The sequence below is a fragment of the Odocoileus virginianus genome, chromosome 3, assembly GCF_023699985.2.
Source record: "Odocoileus virginianus isolate 20LAN1187 ecotype Illinois chromosome 3, Ovbor_1.2, whole genome shotgun sequence".
NCBI classification, from domain to species: Eukaryota; Metazoa; Chordata; class Mammalia; order Artiodactyla; family Cervidae; genus Odocoileus; species Odocoileus virginianus.
In genome coordinates, this window is record NC_069676.1 from 4,843,161 (window position 1) to 4,867,947 (window position 24,787).

The 24,787-nt window shown below is 52.5% G+C and overlaps 1 protein-coding gene across 2 annotated transcripts in view; it reads right to left on the bottom strand.

Moving 5' to 3' along the window:
* MAP1S (microtubule associated protein 1S) overlaps positions 1–24,544 on the bottom strand; it is a 31,420-nt gene extending 6,876 nt beyond the window's left edge. Inside the window, exons 1-5 of one of the 2 annotated variants that reach the window (XM_020898808.2) lie at positions 24,383–24,544; positions 23,027–23,128; positions 21,551–21,633; positions 20,404–20,544; positions 17,405–19,766 (exon numbers count right to left, since the gene is read on the bottom strand). In XM_020898808.2, the coding sequence (XP_020754467.2) occupies positions 17,405–19,766; positions 20,404–20,544; positions 21,551–21,633; positions 23,027–23,128; positions 24,383–24,503 (2,809 nt within the window). In that variant the 5' untranslated portion in view covers positions 24,504–24,544. Of the gene's footprint in view, positions 1–17,404; positions 19,767–20,403; positions 20,545–21,550; positions 21,634–23,026; positions 23,129–23,249; positions 24,358–24,382 lie in introns of those variants that run through there. The other variant, XM_020898809.2, reaches the window with a different exon arrangement.
* Positions 24,545–24,787: the final 243 nt, after the last annotated feature.

Genomic DNA, 24,787 nt, shown 5'->3' on the forward strand with positions numbered 1-24,787 from the left:
ATCGAGTGCCTGAAAAACTACTGGATGGAGGTTTTTAACACTGTACAGGAGGCAGTGATCAAAACCATCCCCAAGAAAAAGAAATGCAAAAAGGCAAAGTGGTCATCTGAAGAGGACTTAAAAACAGCTGAGAAAAGCAGCAAAAGGCAAAGGAGGAAAGGAAAGATACACTCATTTGAATGCAGAGTTCCAAAGAATAACAAGGAGAGATAAGAACGCCTTCCTAAGTGAACAATGCAAAGAAACAGAGGAAAACAATAGAATGGGAAAGACTAGAGATCTCTTCAAGAAAATTAGAGACACCAAGAGAACATTTCATGCAAAGATGGGCACAATAAAGGACAGAAATGGTATGACCTAACAGAAGCAGAAGGCATTAAAAGAGGTGGCATGAATACACAGAAGATCTTCATGACCCAGATAACCATGATGGTGTGATCACTCACCTAGAGCCAGACATCCTGTAGTGTGAAGTCAAGTGGGCCTTAGGAAGCATCACTACAAACAAAGCTAGTGGAGGTGATGGAATTCCAGTTGAGCTATTTCAAATCCTAAAAGATGATGCTGTGAAAGTGCTGCACTCAATATGCCAGCAAAAATGGAAAACTCAGCAGCAGCCACAGGACTGGAAAAGGTCAGTTTTCACTCCAATCCCAAAGAAGGGCAATGCCAAAGAGTGTTCAAACTACCACAGAACTGTACTCATTTCCCATGAGAGCAAAGTAATGCTCAAAACTCTGCAAGCCTTGGAGAATAGTATGTGAACCAAGAACTTCCAGATGATCAAATTAGATTTAGAAAAAAGCAGAGGAACCAGAGATCAAATTGCAAGCATCTGTTGGGATCACAGAAAAAGCAAGAGAATTCCAGAAAAACATCTACTTCTGCTTCACTGACTATGCTAAAGCCTTTGACTGTATGGATCACAACAAACTGGAAAATTTTTACAGAGATGGGAATACCAGACCACCTTATCTGCCTCCTGATAAATCTCTGTGCAGGTCAAGAAGCAAGAGTTAGAACCAGAGTTGGAACAAAGGACTGGTTCAAAATTGAGAAAGGAGTAACATCAAGGCTGTATATTGTCACCCTACTTATTTAAACTTATATGAAGAGTACATCACATGAAACGCTGGGCTGGATGAAGCACAACTGGAATCAAGATTGCTGGGAGAAATACCAATGACCTCAGATATGCAGATAACACCACCCTTATGGCAGAAAGAGAAGAGAAACTAAACAGCCTGTTGATGAAGGTGAAAGAAGAGAGTGAAAAAGCCGGCTTAAAACTCAACATTCAAAAAATGAAGATCACGGCACCCGGTCCCATCATTTCATGGCAAATAGGTGTGGAAACAATGAAACCAGTGGCAGACTTTATTTTCTTGGGTCCAAAATCACTGCAGATGGTGACTGCAGCCATGAAATTAAAAGACATTTGCTCCTTAACCAACCTAGACAGCATATTAAAAAACAGAGACATTACTTTCCCAACAAAGGTCAGTACAGTCAAAGCTATGGTTTTTCCAGTAGTCATGTATGGATGTGAGAGCTGGACCATAAGGTGGGCTGAACTGATGCTCTTGAGCTGGCAAAGAACTGATGCTCTTGAGCTGTGGTGTTGGAGAAGACTCTTGAGAGTCCCTTGGACTGCAAGGAGATCCAACCAGTCCATCCTAAAGGAAATCAATCCTGAATACTCATTAGAAGGACTGATGCTGAAGCTGAAGCTCCAATACTTTGGCCACCTGAAGCAAAGAGCTGACTCATTAGAAAAGAGCCTGATGCTGGGAAAGATTGAAGGCAGGAGAAGGGGATGACAGAGGATGAGTTGGTTGGATGGCATCACCAACTCTATGGATATGTGTTTGAGCATGCTCCAGGAGATGGTGAAGGACAGGGAAGTCTGGCGTGCTGCAGTCCACGGGGTCGCAAGGAGCAGGACACGACTGAGCGACTGAACAGCAACAAGCCGCTCCGAGCCTACGCTGTGTAGGAATCCTAGCCAGAGCAATCAGGCAAGAGAAAGAATGAAAAGGTAACCACATTAGAATGGAAAAATAAAGTTATCTCTGTCCACATGTGATATGATGTTATGTGTAGAAAATCCTAAAGATTTCACACACAAAAAAGAAACCAGTTAGCTTGCCAGTGCAGGAGACACGGATTCAATCCCTGGTCTGGGAAGATCCCACACGCCTTGGAGCAACTAAGCCCATGCACCACAACTATTGATCCTGTGCTCCAGATCCCAGAAACTCCAAGTGCTGAGCCCATGTGCCGCAACTACTGAAGTCTGGGCATCCGAGAGCCTGCACTCTGCAATGAGAGAAGCCACTGCAATGAGAAGCCTGTCCTCCACAAATGGAGGTAGCCCCTGCTTGCCGCAATGCAACCAGAGAAAAGCCTGTGCAGCAACAATTACCCAGCACAGTCAAAAATAAATAATTTTGAAGAAAAAAGATTACTGTTAGATGAATTTAGAAAATATCTGGATACAAAATTAACACACAAAAAGCAACTGCATTTCCATACACTAACAATGAACAATTCAAAAAGAACATTAAGAAAACAATAACTTTTACAATAGCATAAAAAGAATGAAATAATTGGGAATTAACTTAAAAAGAAGGTAAAATATTTGTACATGAAAACTACAAAACAGTACTGAAAGAAACTAAAGAGAACATAAATTAACGGAAAGATGTCCCATGTTCATGGATTGGAAGGTAATACTGTTAGGATGCCAACACTACAGGATTTTCTTTTTTTGGTAGACATAAAAATTTACATTCTAAAATTCATTTGGAATCTCATAGGTTCCCAAATAGCCAAGGTAACCTTGAAAAGGAAGAACAAAATTGGAGTCCAACAAAATTGGACTCACATTTCCTGATTTCTGAAATTACTATGAAGCTATAGTAATCAAGGCAATATGGTAAGAATATTAAGACAGACCTATGGATCAGTGGAATAGAATAGATAATAAACTGTCACATATATGGTCAAATGATTTGCAACAGGGGTGCCAAGAACGTTCAGCGGGGGAAAGGACAGTCTTTTCAGCAAATGGTCCCTGGAAACTGGATATCAACATGTAAACGAATGAAGTTCAATGTTTATTCAGCACTATATCTAAAAACTGGGACTTCCCTGTAGCTCAAACGGTAAAAAACCTGTGCAGTGCAGGGGACCCGCGTTCAATCCCTGGATGAGGAAGAGCCTCTGGAGAAGGGAATGGCAATCCATGCCAGTACTCCTGCCTGGAGAACCCCACAGACAGAGAAGCCTAGCAGGCTACAGTCTGTTGGGCTGCAGCCTGGGACACGACTGAGCAACTCACACACACACACACGTATCCAAAAATTAACTCAAAACTGATCAAACAGCAAAATGTAAGAGTTAAAGCTATAAAATTCTTAGAGGAAAACATAAGGCAAAAGCTTCATGACACTGGGCTTGGCAATGACACCTACAGCACAGTTAACAAAAGAGAAAACAGAAAAACTGGGCTTTATGAAAATTAAAAATTTGTGTGCATCAAAGGACACGAGCAACAGAGTAAAAAGGTAACCCACAGAATGGAAGAAAATATTCACAAATCACGCATCTGATAAGGGGTGAATATAAGAATACACAGAGAACGCACAACCTAACCACAAAAAGACAACCTGACTCAAAAATGGGCAAAGGACGCTTCCCCAAAGATATACAAATGTCCCACAGGCACATAAAATGGTGCTCAACATCACTAATCATTAGTGAAACACAAATCAAAACCGCCACCAGATACCACCTCACACCGGTTAGGATGGCTACTATCAAGAAGCTATAAAACAACGAGTGATAGCAAGGATGTGGAGAGACTGGAACCCTCGTGCATTATTGGTGGATTCTAAGATGGTACAGCTGCTGTGGAAAAACAGGATGGCAGTTCCTCAAGAAAACAAAAGTCAACTCACCATAAGATCCAGCAACCCCACTTCTGAGTATGTACCCCAAAGAATCGAAACCAGGGGTCTCAGAGAGGTATCTGTACATCCAGCTTCACAGCAGCCAAAACGTGGAAGCAACTCAAGTGTCCATCAATGGATGAATAGATATGTGGTCCATCCACATGATGGAATATTTTTCAGTCTTAAAAAGGAAGTTCTGATATATGCTACAACATGGATAAAGCATGAGGACAATATGCCAAGTGGAAGAAACCAGTTACAAGAAAACCCAACACTATATGAGGCCCCTTACATGAGGCCCCATGAGATGCAAAGCAGAATGGTGGTTGCCATGGGCTGGGAGGAACGGGGACTGAGTATTTCATGCAGACAGAGTTTCCGGCTTCACAAGATGAAAGGAGTTCTGGAGACGGATGGTGGTGACAGTCGTACAACAATAGGAGTCTACTATACTTTATGCTACTGAACTGTGCACTTAAAAACGGCTTAAGGCAGTTAATTTTATGTTACATTAATTTTATCACAATTTTCAAAAATTGAAAAGAAAAAGTACATGAAGCCTGAGACCGCTATCCTTGGAAAGCTGACAAGTTGGCCCCTGGCAACCTTCTGGGAACTTGAATTTCCGAAGGGTCCCCACAGTTTCCCAAAAGGTGAAAGTGGCTCAGCGTGCCCACACTGCTTGTGCAGCAAGGCAGTTCACGCTGCCCACCTGCCCGCTCCTTTCTGGTGGGGGCGGGCGTCTGAGATTTTGGTGCATGCCATATCGTGATTTATTATATATATATATAATTTGATCATTTGCAGATGTATCTGGCCTTTATCCACAGTTCTGCCTCTCACCTCTTACAGCCCTTGAAACTTTCTGCTCTGTAAGAGCAAGGTGAGTTATCTCTTGTCACAATGGTTGCTTTCTGGTCCTCAGTTCCTGAAACCACTTCAGGGTCCTAACAGTGAGGTGAGTGTCTTGTTATTCAAAACAAACCTTTTTCATCACAACTGGGTTTCGATTAATGAAGGTGACTTTGGGCCCCAGCCCAGGGTGGGGGCTGGCTCCCAGGAGAGCCAAGCATGTGATTAAAAAGTTGAAACTTTCAGTCCTGTTCTTTGATTTCAATGGAAGGCAGAGGGAGTTGAGGTTGAATCAATGCCATTGGCCAATGATTTAGTCAATCACAACTGTGTAATGAAGCCTCCATAAAAGCCCCAAAGGACAGCCTTCTGGCCCTTTCCCACGTCAGGGAACCAGAAGGCTTCTGCACGCTGCTGTGTGAGCCCCAAGCTCCACAAGGACATCAGATCCCAGGTTTGAGACCTCATTCTACCTGTCTCTTCATCTGGTTGTTGATGTGCATCCTTTAATAGCCTTTTATTCATAATAAATTGGTAATCTAGTGAGTAAACCTGTCTTTCCCCGTGTTCTGTGAGCTGTGCTATCGAATTAACCAAACCCAAGGAGGGGCCATGGGAACCTCTTGCAGTGAGTCAGTCAGAAGCACAGGTAGCAAACTGGACTTGCAACTGGCATCCTGAACTGCACAGGCCATCAGAACCTCCAGTCTGCAGCCGGCTGGTCGAAGCGCAGGTAAAAACCTGGGCTTGTGACTGGCATCCGAAATGGAGAGTGGTCTTGTGAGACTGAATGGAGTTCGATTCCATCTCTGGGTAGACAGTGGCAGGATTGAGCTGAATTCCTGGACAGCATGCTGGCATCCAAGCTCATTAGGGTGGGGAAACCCACACACTGGACCTGGGAACAGGACCCCTTTTTGGTTGGTGTCAGGAGTGGGATGCACTAGAATGGCCCTGGCTGACAGAAACGTGTTTTTTGAAGAGTAAGGACAAAAGGATGGGGAATGAAGAAACTCTGGTCCCCAGATGGCTACCTAGTCAACCACAATGAAACCGCAGCTGCACTGCAATCAGTTCCTAGAGGTAACTGTTACCAGCAGGACCTAGACATGGCAGCAGAGACAACTTCCAAGCAGCTGGCTCACTAGATGCAAAATTACACGCAGCACACAAAATACAGCTTCCCGGTTACTGCTGCAGTGAAAAGGGAGAGAGAGGAATGAACATTTCCTTCTTGAGAACAAAGAAGATAAACAGATCAGTGAGCAGGCGTGATCACGCCTAGTTTTTACTTTAACTCTTCTCCATCTGCAGTGTGTGAGTCTGCTTTTCTGCCTCCTAACTTGGCGTGAGCTACATTTTGCACCTGTTATCCTTTGACTCTGCTAATTACATCTTGTATCCAGCGCTCTCTTCACAGACTACCCCGTGTGGTTCTTCTCTTTTCGCATTACAGAAGGCCGCAGTACAACACACAGAAGACAAGGGACCAGTTACCAGGTAACCTGACGCCAGCCTGTGGCTGTTTCTGAAACAATGCAAGAGAAAGAAGACAAGAATCTTGCACCTTTGTTCCTCATCACCTACCCCTGACTGCATGCTCTCATCTTGTATAACCCCCGATTCCTCGCGGAAGGGGGGCCACAGTTCTCGAGGCATGAGCCTACTGCATCCTCCCACTCTGCAGGCTGAGGAGTAAAGCCACCTTTCTATTTCCTCCAAACTCTGTCTCTGAATTTTGTGTTTAATTTGGCTTCAGTGGGCAGAAAAAGCCAAGATTTTAACAGTAACGTTATCTGTAATAGCCAAAATGACATTTTTAAAAAGTGCGCACTCAGGCCTTGATCCTGCAACAAATTCAGACTTAGAAAGATCCAAGCTTTGGCCATTAGCCTCAAAGCTGCCCCAAATTATGCAGGGGCAACAGGAAGTACCTCTAAGGTCTCTCTCTGGTCACCAAGAAGGTAGTTAATGTTGGGGGAGGGCAAAACCAAGAAATAACTAAAACCAAGGGATCGAGTGTGAAGAAACCGACTCACTTTGTGGACTGGTATCACCGGTTTCCCGAAGCATCTGTGTCTTTGGGGGCTGTGTCTTTGGTTTTGAAGGCTTCGGAGTGGAAGAACACATTTGGGTGGATGCAGGATCCGTATCTCACTAATGAACAATCACAGACTGTCCCAGACACACAGGAGGTTATTCCCGAAGAACAGCCAGCCTGGTCAATTGGATAAAAGACACTGAAAAGGGTGTCTATCCTGAGAAGGGGGGACTGCCCAACTGGCCCTAAATGCCGAGCGGGATACCCCAGATGAAGCAGGTGAGACGCTTCCTGTGCAAGCCACGAGGCCTGGTTTTAGAACTGGGACATTCACCCACTGAAGACGCCTGTTACCCACGTTCTGGTCAATGTCGTGATTAAGGGACCCTTATTGCATAGGCACCCCATGGAACATTACTCCCCAGTTTACAAAACTGTTCTAGAAGCCTTATCAGATCTGCTATCTCAGCTTCCCCTATGACACCAAGAATATTAATTGAGAAAACGGGGAGAGACAAAGGAGAGTCAAGGGACTCGACCAAGCGGAGTGGGAGTCTTCAGACGGCTGTTGAAACGAGGAATGAGTGAAGCAAGGATGGAGCTGAAACAGGTGTCAGTGTGACACCAAGCGGGACCCCGTGGGGCTCCTGGGTACAGAAGCCGCTGTGTCCCTGCTTATTTGTAGGGAACAGACTCCATCCTCCAAGACAGATGCTCCCTGTGGTCAAAAGGGCAGATTCGAGCAGCTGCTACATCAGGGCCGGGAGCGGAGGCAGCAGGAGAAGCAGCCGAGAATCCTGGCTCCACCTCAAGGGCTACGCGGAGCTCTCTGCAGAACTAAAACCAGCAGCAAACGGGAGATGCTGGCACTCATCCCAGAGACCACCACCCGATGAAAGGAATTCAAGGGTGCTCATTCGGAGGTTACCGGAAGGAATTCCCTGGTGGTCCGGTGGTGAGGAATCTGCCTGCCAATGCAGGGACACGGGATTGACTCCTGGCCAGGGAAGATTCCACATGCCCCAGAGCAACGAAGCCCCTGCGTCACAACTCTGGAGCCTGTGCTTTAGAGCTCGCTAGCTGCAACTACTGTGTTCATGCGCCGCAGCCACTAAAGCCCATGTGCTCTCGGGCCTGCAAGCCACAACTACTAAGCCCATGCATGGCAACTACTGATGCCCACAAGCCTGGAGCCCATGCTCCCCAACCAGAGGAGTCACTGCAATGAGAAGCCTGCGCATCGCAACTAGAGAAAGCCCGTGCGCGGCAACCAAGACCTAGCACAACCAGAAAAATAAATTAAAAAAAGAAAGCGAGAGACGAGACCAGACTACAGGTGAGCAGGCCCGGCACACACCCTAACTTAGCAGCAGCTGTGCCCTGGAGCCTCGGCTATAAAAGTCCTCATCAAATCCCCAGGGTTGGGAGACAGGTTTTCAGAGGCACAAACCCACACATCCCCTTGTGCCTGGCAAAGCGGTAACAGGCCTCTTTCTTACTTCATCCAAAACTCTGTCTCCAAGATTCAATTTGGCACCAGGGCCCAGAGGCCGAGTTTTCAGCAACTGATGCATCACTCCCAGATGGAGTAGACCAGTGTGGACCCCAACATTAAAGGGCCCCAAAGAAGTCCGTGATTTACTCTAGTTTGGAAGAGTTTCAAAAGCTGGAAGCAAAAAATTAAATAAGAAACCCAACAAGGGATCCCCAGGTGTTCACTGATTAATCAAGATAAAGACTGAAGCAGGGGCCAGGGTCCTCTGGTCCCACGCCTGGGCAGGGACCCAAGGCCTATGCAAATGCGTGTGTGCTATGTCACTCAATTGCGTCCGACTTTTTGAGACCCCAGGGACTGTAGCCCATCAGGCTCCTCTGTCCACGGGATTCTCCAGGAAGAGAATACTGGAGTGGGTTGCCGTTTCCTCCTCCAGGGGATCTTCCCAACCCAGGGGTCGAACCCAGGGGTCTCACGTCTCCTGCACTGGCAGGCGGGTTCTTTACCACTAGTGCCACCTGGAAAGCTCACATGTACATGCAGGTGTGGATCAAATGGCCAGAAGAGGAGACAGGCCTTCCCCGGGACTCCTAGATACAGGAGCCCAACACACTGCGATTCCAACCCTTGTTGGTGAAGTCTGAGTGGGCAGCTTAGGTGAGACTGGGATGAATGGAGATGAAACTCTGGCGGGATCAAGGTGAACACTTGAATGAAAGCTGGGGTGCATGAACAGATTTTGTGTGAGGTGGTCACATCCTTACATGGATATATAACTAGGATGGAGGCTGTGTCTTACTCGGGTTGTCTTCCCCACTTAACGCTGTGCAGCAGAGACCTGCCAAGTCCGCCCTCTGGCCAGTTTTAATCGGGGACACTACATGGGAACCTGAGTGCACACAGGTGGCTAACGCAGAATGATCTAGAATGCCTGGGGAACAAAAAGAGTTGACTGCTTTAATTCATCACAGACCGGAAGCCGGAGTTCCGGTACCAATGAATTCACTGTACCATATAGCCCTGTGTGGCCTGAAAAAGGCAGATGTTTGTGGAAACTAATTGCAGACTATCGGGGCTGAAACCAAGCGGTACTGCCCACTGGCTCAGCAGTTTGGACACGGTCTCAACCACACAGAAAATGCCAGGAGGCTGCTACTCAGCAACTCATGTCGCCGCTGCTCTTCTCTGTCTTGACCTCAGGAAAGGGCCAGCAGCAACTGGCCTTCACGGGGGAAGGATCCCAACATTCTCTTTCTGCACTGCTAAGGGATCCCTGAAGTCGCCGTCATGCTCTGCTCAGAGGCGACGTGGCCTCGATGCAGACCCCCAGCGTGCTCACACACTCTGCGGATGGCTCTTGGTGGTAGTGGAAACCAAACAGCAGCGAGGGCTGATCTGAATGCAATGGGACACACGTGACCAACCTGTTCAGTCACTCAGTCGTGTCTGACTCTTTGCGACCCCATGGACGGCGGCACACCAGGCTTCCCTGTCCTTCACCACCTCCGGGAGTTTGCTCAAACTCAGGTTCACTGACCAACCGGGGCGTGTTAATAAACCCAGCACCAGTCCCCAGGTGGGCCCAAACAGTCAAATTTTCAGGGAGAACCCGGGCAGGAGCCATCTGGGATAGTCCCCCAAAGACTAAAAATAAACTGCTGTCACTACCGTCCCTGGGACTGAACAGGAACCCCAGCACTGTGCTGGTTGCTCTGGGAACTGTGTTAGCGCTCATCTGTAAGACCACTCGAAATAAACTGCTGTCACTACCGCCCCTGGGACTGAACAGGAACCCCAGCACTGCGCTGGTTGCTCTGGGTTTTCATCTGGGAACTGTGTTAGCGCTCATCTGTAAGACCACTCGAAATAAGCTGCTGTCACTACCGTCCCTGAGACTGAACAGGAACCCCAGCACTGCGCTGGTTGCTCTGGGTTTTCATCTGGGAACTGTGTTAGCGTCATCTGTAAGACCACTCAAAGACAGCTCTATCTGAGCCGGGGACCCAAACAAGAGCAGGTTGCGTCTGAATTACAAATGGCGGCAGCCCTCTCAACGTGGCCTCTGGGTCTGCTGAGCCCCCAACTCATATGATTTGGGGAGTGTCCGCCACCATATCCTGAAGACTGGAGCTTCTGGCAAAAGTCCACAAGTGCCTTCCAGCACTGACCGTTGGGATTTTGGACCACAAAATTCCAAGATGGTGCCGTCTCAACAAGGTACTTGAGAGACAACTAGTAGCCTGTGATTGGGCATTCACTGAGATAGCCTTGATGATTGACAGACCTAAAACAATCATGAAACCTGAGGTGCTCATAATGTCTTGGGTGATGTCAGAGAAATACTAATGAGGAACAGAGTGCCCAGGAGACGTCCGTAATATTTTTTTTTTTTTTTTTTTGCGCCACACTGCACAGCCTGCAGGATCTTAGTTTCTTGACCAGGGAGCAAACCTGGGTCCCCTGCAGTAGCACTGTGAAGTCCTAACCACTGGACCACCAGGAAAGTCCTAAGAGCTCCAGCATAAAAGGCAAGTGGTTCAGAGGGCTGCGGGCTGCCAGGGGGAAGCAGGGAGGCACCCACTGTATCCTGAGCACATAGCCTCTTTTCCTCCAGCAACGACTCTGGAACCAACTGGCCTGAGGACAAGCCCTGTGGACGGCTCTCGAATGCATCACAGAGTGCGCTTGCTTTATGGACGGCAGTTTTAAGATGAATTGATAACACCCTGTTTGGCAAGTGACTCCATTAAGACCAGGAGATGGCCAGACTGTGACTGAAGGCAGCAAGAACAAGTCGGCTCAGTGGGCTGAAATGCATGCTGTTCTCCTAGCAGTGGTGGAAGAACTGAGCAATGGTAAAGCCCCTGTGTGTTTTTACTGACTCCTGGCGGCGTGGTCAGGTAGACAGGCAATGGAAACCTGGGCTATACAAGGGATGTCTGCAAGGGGCACGGCCCTGTGGAAAGCACTCTGGGAATTTAAAGGGCGTGGTCAAGTAGGACATGTCAACGTCCAACAGAAGAACTCCGTCTAGATCTGGAAGGTCACTGAACCACAAAGCAGATGTTCTGGGGGTCCAAGAATGAGTCAGCATGGGAGGTGGGCTGCAGCAATTCAGTAGTGAAAGTGTTAGTTGCTCAACTGTGTCTGACTCTTTGCGACCCATGGACTGTAGCCCACCAGGCTCCTCTCTCCATGGGATTCTCCAGGCAAGAACACTGGAGTGGGTAGCCATTCCCTTCTCCAGGGGATCTTCCTAACCCAGGGATCGAACTCAGGTCTCCCTCATTGCAGGCAGATTCTCGGCAATGAGGAAGAGGGAGCCAAACCTAGATTTAGTCCTCTGGAGCCCTGGGAGGCACAAAAATGCAGGTGAGAACTCTGTCACCAAGAGAGAGAAATTGCAGATGGCTCTGGGGGAAATGCCCCAGGAGATGGAGCTGGCAGGTAGGTTACAGTGGACCAAGGCCAGTAACCCTGGGGGCTATAAATGAGTCGCAACAGGAACAGACCCTCTAGGTTTGCATACCTGAAGGTCCGATGCAAATGCTCAAAATACAATTGGATTGAAACAGAAAATACTGTAAGTTTGAGCCACCGAGTTACATTCCTTCCGACAGACAAAGAGATGTACTTTTTTCAGCCCATATTGTCCAATGATGGGGCAAGAGATTTCACATCAAAAGGTGTTGCATATCATCCTCTGAGTAATGGTTTAATAGAAAATTCGACTGAGTGGCTGGCACATTTGCTGTCTAAAACCAGGGGAGATGATAAAGGCTTGAGAGGCTGGCTTACTCGCCTTCCCGAGTGTGTGCTCACACTCAACATGAGGGGGCTAAGGGAGGGTCCCCACTGAACAGCTTCCTCAACTTTTCTGGAGGGTACAGGGAAGTAGGCATGGATGCTGGTACATCTTCCCCACACTATAGCAACCTGCCCCATCCCCAGCTACTTGATGCAGTGGTCCCAGAGCCAGGAATGCAACTGCAGGTGCCAGCAGCAAAGCCGCTTCCTAAACAGGAAACTGTAACTACACCTTTAAATCTTTGTCAGAATTCCTAAGGGCCTGACGGGGTGGAATGTGCCCTCATCCCCCCTGGCAACGCTGGGGCTGACAGTGAATCTTGTTGTGTTGTCTAGAGGTTGTGAAAGCCCACCGGTTCTGTACTTGTGCAATCCTGGTGGGGGAGGGGCGGGCAGGAGGTTTGGGTTAGCTAGCCTAGCTTCCTGGCAGCAAGATAGAACGGTGTACTGGCCAAACTAACGTCCTTTCCAAGAGTGCAAGAGCGTGGGCAAAAGAGAAATGCCAAATGGAAAGGAGAAAGGAGAAATAACCTCTGAGGGTAAAGGGATGAATAAGCGGGTTATGCAATGAGGGAAACCCAACATTTTATTAATACCTGGAGAGAGGCTTAGAGCAGAATAATATGATCTCTCAGCAGAAGCATGCCAGATGCCCGGCAGGCTGAAGCTAGTTTGCTGAGACCAGCCCTGATTTGGGACCTGACAAGATGGAGCAGCGGCCTGCAAACCTGAATGGTGTCACTTTCGGAGACTCTCTGGTCCTAAGATATATTAATGAACAGGAAAACTGTTCATGACTAAATGGAAGTCAAGCGATGTGCCTCTATCTCTGACTCCTCTATTTTTCAGGCTACGTCTACTACACAAAGGACAACATTTGGGAACCGTTTCCTCTGGGACTGCAAACTGTGTGGTGTATGGCTCCCAGCAGACTGGTCTATGTAATCACTGTGGAACTACAGATCTTGATCATCAATTGCTTAGAAACGTCCCTGGTTATGATGGTCAAAATACAATGGCAGCATGCCCAACATGGGGCTTCTCCAGGTGACGCTAGTGGTAAAGAACCTGTCTGCTGATGCAGCAGATGTAAGAGACATGGGTTAGATCCCTGAGTCGGGAAGATCCCCTGGAGGTGGGCATGGCAAGCCACTCCAGTATTTATGCCTGGAGAATGCCATGAAGAGAGGAGTCTGGTGGGCTACAGTCCATGGGGTCACAGAGTCAGATACAACTGAAGTGACTTAGCACGCACGCACACCTGAGGGTGCGCCATGTGCAAGCACATGACACCCTGTTTTTGCAGATGGAAAACTATTCACCAAAAGGAGGGAGAAACAGTGGGTCCCTGATGGGATTAAAGCAGTGGGCATCTCTTGGTGGCTCAAGTTCCTTAAGGCAACAACCCCACCAGAGACGAGGCAGGCTGAGCGAAGTCTCGTGGCATGCTCCAACTAAATTAAACTACTTCCAGGTGTGCATACCATGCATCTAACTCTAGTCTGGGGGATCCAAAACTGTGGGGTGCAAAACATGCATCCTAAGTGCACCCAGGCCACTAGTATGCAATGGCATCAACGTCCCTCGTGAATTCAACAATTCTGGCCCACAAGCCAGAAAGAGTCTGAGGGTGAACAGGTGCTAGTGGGGATCTGAGGATGAGTGGAATTTGCTATTAATGAAGAGCAGCACTCAGAGGAAAAAGATGAACTAGAATAGGCAGATGAGGGGCAGTTCTCTTCCAGGTGGAAGGCGAAGAATGGGAGCCAGCCTGGAAAGAGAGAGAGAGAGAGAGAAAGTGTATGTGTGTCTGCATGTGTTTGCTCAGTTGTGTCCAACTCTTCGTGATCCCACGGACTCTCTGTGTATGTGTGTATGTCTGTGTGCTTGCTCAGTTGTGTTCAACGCTTTGTGATCCCATGGACTGTAGCCCGCCAGGCTCCTCTGTCCATGGGATTTTCCAGGCAAGACTACTGGAGCAGGTTGCCATTTCCTACTCCAAGGGATCTTCCTGGACCAGGGAAAGCGAATGAGCTACTAGCAGAGTGGGTCAGGCAGATTCAGCCAATAATGCTGGATACACTAGATCCCAGCGCTGTGAAGGGGCCTGTACCCTGACCTAACAAACCCAAGGCCTCTTGACTGTTTTCATACGAACAGAGGCCGAAGCGGCCAGGGGGCAGGTGGCCCTCCATTCTAGCCACTGAGGCTCGGGGCACACACACCCATGGCAATGCTATGGCTCTTCAAGCTTAGGGAAGTTCTCTAGAAGCATTAACGACTGTACACAGATGCACCCAGACTGCTCTCGCCTCCAGGAATGCTAGAAATAAAATACACCCCGTGGCACAGCCAGTAGGGACAGGAATAACCTAAATCCCATTTATGTTCTCCTTATAGGAGAGGTGGCCCCTGCGGTAAAACACAGCCTCAGTACAAGCCTGCAGTTTTGTCCCTGGTTACCCTGAAATTCAGAGCTAACTGAATCATGGTCAGTCGTTACAACCTCTATTCTTAGTAGCATTTGGTACATGGGCAAAGGCAGATGTGGTTGGGAAGGCGAAGTGAATACCTCCATAGTTCTTACTGATTTGTTCTGTAATGAAACTGAGTTGTACTCTGGCCATATTTTGATATGGCCTAACCCTGGCATTGGCAAGAGTCAACTACCTCACGTAAATGGGTTTACGGGAACCCTGCCTGTGTGTGTGCTCACTCAGTCCTGTCTGACTCTTTTCAACTCGATGGACAAACAGACTGTAGCCCCCAAGCTCCTCTGTCCACGGGATTCTCCAGGCAAGAAAATACTGGCGCAGGTTGCCACTTCATCCTCCAGGGGATCTTCCCAAAGCAGGGACAGAACCCTTACCTCCTGCGTCTCCTGCACTGCGGGCAGATTCTTTACTGCTGAGCGGCTTCCCCAGTAACACTGCATTTTGACGACCAAACGTATTGAGGGCCTGAGTTAAGTCTCCTAAGGATATAACAGTTGTGGAAAATGACTGGCCTGAGGAGGAACAGGATCTAACTAATCACCAGCTGATTTCAGTGCCAAATAGTTTTGTACAAATTGAATGTAAGGTACAAGCAGCAATGACGTTTCTTTAAATCAATCCTTATCCCACACTGATTTCTCCAAATGTCAGGCCTATTTGTGTTGGTACTATTGTTTTATCAGTTCTATAAATGTGACCCCAAATGTAAGTCTATAACAGGGACCCACATTTTTCCACTACTTTTGATTAATCATTTTCCATCCACAAAAACAGGGTGTGATTTGCCATAAGGGATCTGTTCCACCTGGGGGTAGACTGCAATATTTTGATTTATGAGAAATAAATATATTTGGTCATTCTCAGATATCAGTTCAGTTGCTCAGCCGTGTCGGACTCTTTGCAACTCCATGGATACCAGCATGCCAGGCTTCCCTGTCCATCACCAACTCCCGGAGCTTGCTCAGATGTACTTGGTCTTTATCCATAGTTCCTGACTCACAGTTCTCAAACTCTTGGAATTTTCTAATAAGAGCAATGCGAGCATCTTTGCTATATCTGCTCTTTGGTCTTCATTTCCAAAAAATATTTTAGGGCCAGAGAGGTAAAATGGGTGTCTTGTTATTCCTCAGAAGCCCTCTTCCATCACAACTGGGTTTATGGTAAGGAAGGTAACTTTGGATCCCAGGCCAGGGTGGGGGCAGGTTGTCAGGAGAACTAATCATGTGATTAGAGGGTCAGAACTTTCAGTCCTGCCCCTGATTTTTGAGGAGGGGAGGGGCTTGAGGCTGAACCAACTGCCATTGGCCAATGATGTTGTCAACCGTTACTATGTAATAAAGCCTCCATAAAAGCCTCAAGTTTTCCAGCCCTTTTTCAGAGCTTCCCACCTCAGGGAACCAGAACATTCTGTGCTACCACACAGGGCTCCAAGGCTGTGAGAACAGAAAATCCCTGTGTCCTATCATCTCTTCATCTGCTTGTTGATCTGTATTCTTTAATGGCCTTTTATAATAAAACGGTCATCTAGTAATAGTAAGTACATGGGTTTTCCTGAGTTCTGTCAGTGCTCTGGCATATTAACAAATGGAAGGAAGGGGTCCTGGGCGCCTCTGACCTGCAGCCAGTGAGCAGCGCAAGTAACAGGCTGCATGGGACTGGACCCGGAGTGGAGGCTGCTCGTGGGGCGAGCCTTTCGCCTGTGGAATGGGATTCTCTCTCGGGTAGACGCTGTCAACACGCAGGGGAATACTGGGCCCCCCAGCTGGTGTCCGAGATTTGGACCCAGTAAGCCTTTTCAGTGAGCGTGTGAGGCAGCAAGTGCCTGCATGCCCAGCGCCAGTAGAAACCCTGGGCCCCCGAGTCTCTAAGGAGCTTCCCTGGAAGGCGGCACGTCACACGTGCCGTCACAGCTCAGAGAGCAGGGACTCAAGCATGCGATGTGTAACTCCACTAGGGTTCGAACTGTGTGCTGGAGAAGACTCTTGAGAGTCCCTTGGACAATAAGATCAAACCAGTCAAATCTAGAGGAAATCGGTCCTGAATATTCATTGGAAGGACTGATGCTGAAACTAAAGCTTCGATACTTGTGGCCACTAGATATGAAGAGCCTACTCATTAGAAAAGACCTTGATGCTGGGAAAAATTGAGAGGAGGAGAAGAGGGCGACAGAGGCTGAGATGGCTGGATGGCATCACCAACAAAACGGACTAGAGTTTGAGCAAATTCCAGGAGGTAGTGAAGGACAGAGAAGCCTGGCGTGCAGTTTGTAAGCTCGCAGAGTCGGACATGGCTTAGCAACGGCACAACAAAGGTTCCAGAAGCTATGCCTGGTTTCCCAGACTTCCCCATGCCTCGTCCCTTTGCTGATCCTCCTCTGTATACTTTTGTTGTAATACATTTAGAAGTATGACCACACACTGAATCTTCCTACCCAGTCATCAAACCTGGAGGTGGTTTTGGGACCCTGGACACAAAGGGGTTTCATAAAAATGTACCATTGAAATTAATCTCACTGGTTTCTTTCTGCTTCGAGTGGCTACTGGAAACATCACCACCGCAGATGTACTCACTGGGATGATGTCTCCACTGACGATACTGCTCAAGCACCTCAGAACCGCACCACCTGCAACTGCTTAAGACAGTCAGGCCAGAGCTTCCATTTTGTAGGAGAAACAGGCCCAGAGAGGGCGGTGGGTGTAGCAGAGACCACACTGCAAGTAGGAAACCCACTGCAGGATTCTGGCCCACAGGTACTTACCGGATGGACCTCGAGTGGTTGTCTTGGGGACCGAGGGCTTTCTGGACAGGGATGCCCGATTTCCTTTATCACTGGGCTCGCTGCGGGCGCTGAGTGGCCGACTGGCCCTGTCCCCACTGGCCAGCCCCTTGGTTTTGGCAGCAGTCACTGGAGTGGCTTTGGGGGCAGTCGTGCTGGAGCTGGGGCGGCTAAGGGGCTTCCGGGTACGGCCACCGCCTTCCTTCAGCCGGGCCTGCTCGGGAGGCAGCATCTCCGGGTCCACCATGCAGATACTAGGTGGCGTGGGCAGCGGTGGGGGGATCTTGAGGGGGTCAGGCAGCGGGTCACGGCGGGGGACCCCGAAGCCCTCTGTGTCCTCGTCCGAGTCGGCAGTGCCAGGGGCAGCCGGCAGGGGGTCCGAGTCGGACAGGGTGGGCAGGGACTCGCTGACGGATGTGGGCGGTGTCTCCTCGGCTCCTCCGGGCGCACCGGCCCGCTCCTGCGACCGGGCGCTGCTGTCATTGGAGCTGCCGGGGGACACGGGGGCCGGCGCCATGGGCACGGCCTTGCGGTGCTCAAACTCACAGGGCGACACCAGGCACAGGTCCACGTCGTGCGGGGAGGCCGAGCGCCGCACCCGAGGGCCGCAGAGCGGGAGGCTGAGCCCGGCTTCACCCGCAGCGGCACCTGGCGGTGGGAGCACCTGCTCGAAGGAGACGGACAGGGACTCGTCCACCTCCGTGGAGTGCGGGGAGCCCACCTCCGCGGGCAGCGAGGGCGTGGTCACCGTGGGGGAGGCATCCGGCCCAGGCTCCCCGCCCCGCAGGGGGCTCAGCGACAGAGGCCCGCTGCTCTCTGTTGGGCCCTGCTGGGCTCCGGCGGGTGAGGGCGTGCACGGCTGGGGGGTGCTGGAGGCTAACAGAAGCTCCAGGGTTTTCTCCTCTAAGCTGCCGCCTTCCTCCCCTGCCGGGCTGAGCCCCAGATCCAGGCTGCTCTCTTGGCTGGGTGTGGCCACAAGCTGGGGGGCCGGGGAGCCACAGGCCTCCGTCGGGGGGCTGGCCTCTCCGCTCCGGAAGCTGGGGGGGCTGCGGGGCCCATTCTCAGCTGGTGGGACCCCTGGGCGGGGTGTGTTGGGTGCTCTGCGGGGCTTGGGAGCCACCTGGGCACCCACGTTCTTGCCACTGACGGCAGCAGAGCCTGCCCGGCGCACCTCCCGGGCTTGGGTGCGAGGGGCGCCGGCTCTGGGGTCCTTCTTCACCTCCCGGGAGGGCCGGGCTTCTTTCTCAGCCCTGCGAGGGGCCTCAGTCCGTGGGGATTCCTTCCGGGCCACCCCTGGGCGCTCCTGGGTGGGCCTGGAGGGCACCACCGTGCGTCCCTCTCTCTTCAAGCTGTCCCGGGAGGCCACGCTCTCCTTGCTCTCAGCTCGCCGAGGCCCCGCCAGGTCCTGGGGCGTCACCACCGGCTCCCGCAGGAAACCCAGGTGCTGCAGGCGGACCAGGCCATCCAGGAGGCGGGCGGGGGGCGTGCAGCCAGGGAACAGCACACGCACCACCTTCTCAGAGGGGCCCGCGGGATGCCACACCAGCAGGGCACACACGGAGGCCAGGGTGTGGTCGGTGGTGGTGGCTGAGGGCGGGTGCAAGACATACATGTCCAGCCGGCCCACGCCCATCTTCTGGAAGAGCACGGTGGGCTCGGCAGGCAGCGGCCCTCGGTTCAGGGGCATAGGGGTGATGCCCAGCCGGCTCAGGAGGCTCAGGGCCAGTTCGGCCTCATCCTCCCCACGCACCAGCCGCGAGGCAGCCGCGCGGGCGTTGAGAAACACAACGCCCAGGTTGGGGGAGATCAGCCGGCGGAGCCGGTCGTCCCCGGAGCCCCCGCCGGCTGCCGCCTCATCGCGCTCTGCCAGCTTGCGCCGCAGCAGACTGTTGAGGCCCGGGAGGCTGTCGGCGCCAGCGTGCGTCACCAGCACAGCGTCCACCCGGTCCAGGTGCCGCACCAGCTTCCAGAAGCTCGACTTGGGGTTGGAGCCGCCATTGACCAGCACGGTGAAGCCATTGACAGCGAAAAAGGCGGCGTCCCCGAGGCCGCCAGGGAAGATGTAGCAGCAGGGCCGGGCGAGCCTGAGGAAGCCCACGGAGGCCGGAGGCTCAAGCAGCTCGAAGGGGGAGGGCGGCTCCAGCGACTCGGCCACGTACTCCAGGAACTCGCGCAGGCCCTCGGAAGCCGGCAGCTGCACTGGAGGGTTCAACCGCAGCTGGAGCACGCCCTGCAGGCCGGGCACTTCTGGGGCCAGCCGGGCCCAGTCACCGAAGGTCGGGCAGGTGATGGTGAGCTTGGGCGGCTCTGCAGGCTGCGGTGTGGAGGCCAGGAGATCCCGGATCTGAAGAAGGGGTAATGGTTAAGAGGTCACCTGGAGCCAGGCAACACCCAGCCCCTTGGGAAGGCTAAGCCCCTTTGCCTGCCTTTATCACCCTTGGGACAAAACCGAGCTCTCCCTACAGCCCAGGAGGGCCCATGGGCCTGTCTCACCACCTATTCCCCTCCAGCCCTCCCCCACCTTCTCACTCTCCCTGCCCCAGGGCCTTTGCACTTGCTGTTCTCACACCCTAGAGCACATTTTCCTCCAGGGAGACTCTCTACACATGTCCCCACCCCCACCTCAGTCTACTGGCCTTTATCTTACCATCTCTACATCACTCACTCCAGTACAGAAAACATGGTTTCCCAGAGTTTTCTGCTCATTTGCCCCACTCAAACTAAGGGATCAGAGAGGACCCCCATCCAGTTGTGTCCCAGGTGGGCCCTAGAATCTGGGGTGCCACCTGAAGCCTTTGCAACATCTGATCTAAAGGCCCTCACCATGCAGTGGGCCATGGGACTGAGCCTGACAGTACACGTTGTCACCATCCCCTACGATGGACGATGCTCGGGGCGGGGGGACAGCAGGTCACCTGAGCGGCTCAGCCCAGTGGGGATGAGCCAGACTTCAGAGTGAGGATGGTGAGGGGGCAGCTCACCTCTTTGTCCCCCAGGACCTGGAGGAAGTGGCGGGGTGAGAAGCCCCCGGTCTGGAGCAGCAGCTCCCCTGTCTCCTCCAGGCAGGGCCCAGCCAGCACCAGCAGCTTGTGAGAGGCAGGGTCTAGCAGAAGGTTCCGGAGCTGAGGGAGGGGGAGAGCATTCAAAGCCCTATTCCATGCAGTGAGATAGCCAGCACCCCTCTCTGGGGTGGTCCCCAGCCCCAAATCTATGTACAACCAGCCCACTCTTGTCCTACCAGGGCTTCCCTGGTGGCTCGGGGTAAAGAACCTGCCTGCCAATGCAGAAGACACAGGTTTGATCCCTGGGTCGGGAAGATCCCCTGGAGAAGGACAGGGTAACCCACTCCAATATTCTGGCCTGGGAAATCCCATGGACAGAGGAGCCTGGTGGGCTACAGTCCATGGGGTCACCAAAGAGTCAGACATGGCTTAGTGACCAAAGTATAACAATCGGTGCCCCAAGTGGCCTGGCTAGTACTAAACTAGAAGCCGGGATGTAGCCTGTGGGCCTCCTCCTGGAGCTGGTCCCCATCCTCCCTGCCAACTCCTGCTCATTTTACAAGGTCCAGCTCCAGTGCCCCCTCCAAATCTTCCTGGGCCTCCCAAGCCCACATTTCCCTCTGGCTAAGCCCAGGTGCCCTAGGGAAGAGGGGACTGTGTCTGGCTGTTTCCGCCAGAGCCTCCGCAGGAAGCAAAACTGGGCATTTTTGATCATAGGCATCAACCTGTACAAGGCTCTCTAGGGGGCTCTATCTCATAGGAAGCTGAAGAGAAGAGTGCAGATGTGCACAAGCTAGAATTATCAGTTCAGACAACTAGCAGGGCCCAGCCCAAGGGAACACATGAGACCCAGAAACACTGGTTGGGTTCTGCCCTCCCACACTCCAGCCCTTCCCTATCCCATTCAATCCTCCCATGCTCCAGCCTTTTCTGACTCCACCTACTCCCATCAGCAGCTCTGAGGAGGGACTAAATCGAGGCTGCAGTCACCAGGGGAGGCTTTGTTGCTGCTGGCTGTCAGGAAGAGAATTTCAGGCAGATGAAGTCAGGGACCCCCCGAGGGTGGGGCCAGGGGATGGCCCGGGTCCCAGCAGCCCATTCCCCCCAGAAGCCTTCCCTTTCCTACCTCGTCACACAGGGATTTGTCTGATGGATTCAGGAGTACCAGCGTCTCCAGGGTGTCACCGCGGTGGTGCAGGCTCCGCTGGCCTGTGGGAGAACCGGGCCCTTTGAGTTTAGGGCTGAGCCACATGCGCCAGGGTCAAATCCCGCCTCACTGGGTGATCCTAGGTGGCCAGGAGCCCTTCCAGGACTCTTGTTTCCCAGGACCTCCAGCCAGGGGGTCACCCGGAGATTAACAGACATGAGATAGAGCTGCAGGTCAGGATGAGGCAAGAACAGGAAATCGCCTTGGCGGGCCCCATGCTGGAGACAGCAGGGACCAGCCCTCCACTGCTGGCAGAACCCAACTGCAGCTGTCAGCCCTGTGGGGGGGCAGCATCGTCACCCCTCTTTATAATCAAGGAGCCTGAGCCCAGGGAAGGCCAAGGAGGGTACACCAGGAAAAGGGTACAACATGGGCAAAGGCCCTGAGGCAGGACTGAGCTCTCGGGGTCTGAGGATCAGGAAGGGGCTAGAGCCGGGGGCAGCGAGAGGGAGTCGAGGGCAGGGAGGCCTCATGGGTCACGGAGAAGGGAGCGGGGTTGATTCTGGGATCTGAACCCTTGTCTGTCCCCCGAGAGTCCAGATGTGTTTTGAGGAACCTCCACTGCTGGTTATCCTTTATCAGCTTATCACAGGCTTTTTATCATGTGCGGATATTGCCCCATTCAGGCAGGGAAATTAAGGCACAGAGAGGGGAAGTGGCCGCCAAGGTCACACAGCATGGACGGGATTTCCACCCCTCCCCAATCCGATACAGTGAGGGTCAGGAAGCCACCAGGAACCGCTGGGACAATGAGGTGACCGACACTTCCTTCCCCTCCTGAAGCAGCCTGGAGGTGACTCAAAAGGCCAGCTGAGCAGGGGGTAGCTAGGCAACACCCAAGCCCTGCCCAGCAGCTACTCCATTCACCCCAGTCACCCCAGAATCCCCAAGAAGCACGGACCGTGTGGGGCTGCCCAAGGGTCCCAACCCCCTCCTCGATCTTGCTTTCTCAGCTCCCATCTACTGAGCACTTACCGTGTACCTGGCCCCGGGCAAGAATCACAGCCATAAACCACACCCGGGCCCTGCCAGGCCCAGCCCACATGCCACCGCCCCTCACTTTCCAAATGTCTTGTCCTCTTGCTTGGGTGTTTCCCTCCACCCTCCCCACCAGCTGCTTCTCATCCAGAAAGACCCTCCTCAGAGGTCTCCCTGCCCCCCACACCACACAGCCTCACTCGTCACAGGGGAACAAAAACGCAAGTTCTGGCCTCATGAGTTGGTGAGGACTGAGAGAGTGAGTGCTGGCTCAGGGCCTGCCCCTGCTCTTCCTCGTGGGTCTCAGCTGTATGATTACTGTTGTTTACAGCCATCCCTGATGCACACAGCTGGCGCTCACCAAGTGGACAGAAGGGGAGCAGCTGGGGCACGCAGGGCCACCTTTCACAGCCTCACCTTTCACAATGCTGGAGAAGGTGGCTGAGTGCCGGGACACAAAGACCTTGAGCTGCTCATCAAGGCTGCAGACACCAGGGTCAATGTCCCAAGACCGGATGCCTGGTGGGGTGGGCGGGAAAGGGAGATAGGAAATCAGTTGGGTTCCCCAGCTCCCAGAATATTTCAATAACTAGCAGAGGGCAGGCGAGGGCCACCACAGCCCCCTCTTCCCCCAACCTACCCCTGCACACGAAGGCCAGGAGATTCAGAACCATCCAGTGTGCCTTTGGATCTCACTGCATCCACCATCAAGGAACCCAAAAACTCGGGCACTTTACAAAGAAGACTTAGGACCTCAGCAAGAAAGTCCCCACCTCCTAGACACTCATCTTGTCCCCTTCAGTATCCTCTCACCCCCACCACTGGTTTCACTGATCCTCAGCCCTGCCACGCACAGGTTCCACCTCTAAGCTTTTGCAGGAACTGTTCCCACTGCCCAGAGGCCCCTCTCCCTGCCTTCCCGTCCTTCAGATCCTCTCAGCCCTTGCCATCTTCCTCTGAACAGTCCTCAAACCATCTGAGCTTAAAACTTGATCCATCTCCCTGCCCCCCTCTCCACCAGACCATTAGTCCTGAGAGGGCAGGACTGAACCTGCCGGAGGTCCCCACCCTATCCTCGATGCCCTGCGGGGTGACATTCCCCAAACCCATGAGATGTGCGCTGCCATCCCATTTTACTGGCCATGGAGGACAGGCGCTGACGATCTGAGAGATGCAGGATGACGGATGAATGCCCTCCAAGCAGCACGGTGTGGGGTGCACCACGCCCGCCGGTCCCACCGTGCCAAGTGCTTGCAGGTGAATCTTGCAGGTGCATCTATGACTCACATATTCAGATGCCAAATCCCCTAGGCAGGCCGCACCCACCCACACCCCAATTAGCAGTTCCTCATGGAGCTACGGAAAGTGGCCCCCGGGGCTCCGGGCCCAACCTCCCCATCTCTGCTCCTCCCTCCAGGACGTCCAGGCTACTAAGAGCCGGGGAATCGAGGCGCGCCCGGAGGGCGGGAAGCGGAGCCGTTGCCCATGCTGCCCAATCGCGTGGGCCCCCAAAGTCGAGGCCCGTGTCCCTTCCCCGGTCTGCACCACGCTCGAGGCGGAGCAGCTGAGCCCGACCCCGAACGCTGCTTCCTCCCCGGGCGCCCACAGACTCTGCCTGCGCCCTTCGTCTAACGGTAAGAGGATAGGGGTCCGGGCCACCTCCGCCCCCCGATCCGGCCGGCCCCCGCCCCGACCACTCCATCCTCCGGCTCTCAGGCCGAGATGCGCGGCCGCTCCCGCCTCCCCGACACCGCGGTCCTGGACCGGTCCGACCTCGTTCAAGCTCTTCCAGCACGTAGGCAAGCAGCCCCCGGCACCCACACTCGCCGCCTACTACGAGCAGCAGCGAGCTGGGGACCTCAGCCGCCCCGGACCCTGCGACCGTCGCCGCCATCTTAGCGCCGCCCTGACGCTCCTAGCGCCCGCCCTGCTGTCTCCGCCCCTTAAAGGGGCCGGACCGGAAGGGCTGAAGACCCCTCCCGGAAGCCCCTCCTCGCTGGTTATCTGCCCCCTCGCGCCCTCTGCGGCAGTGGGAAGTGCGGATACAGGCTCGGAAGGGTTAGTGGAGTCTTGAATCTCCGCTTTGGGCACCTCTCCCAAATGACTACTGCTTCATTCATTCATTCACTCATTCATTCTCTCACTCATTTATCCAGCAAGTTCTGACTGCGTGCCTAC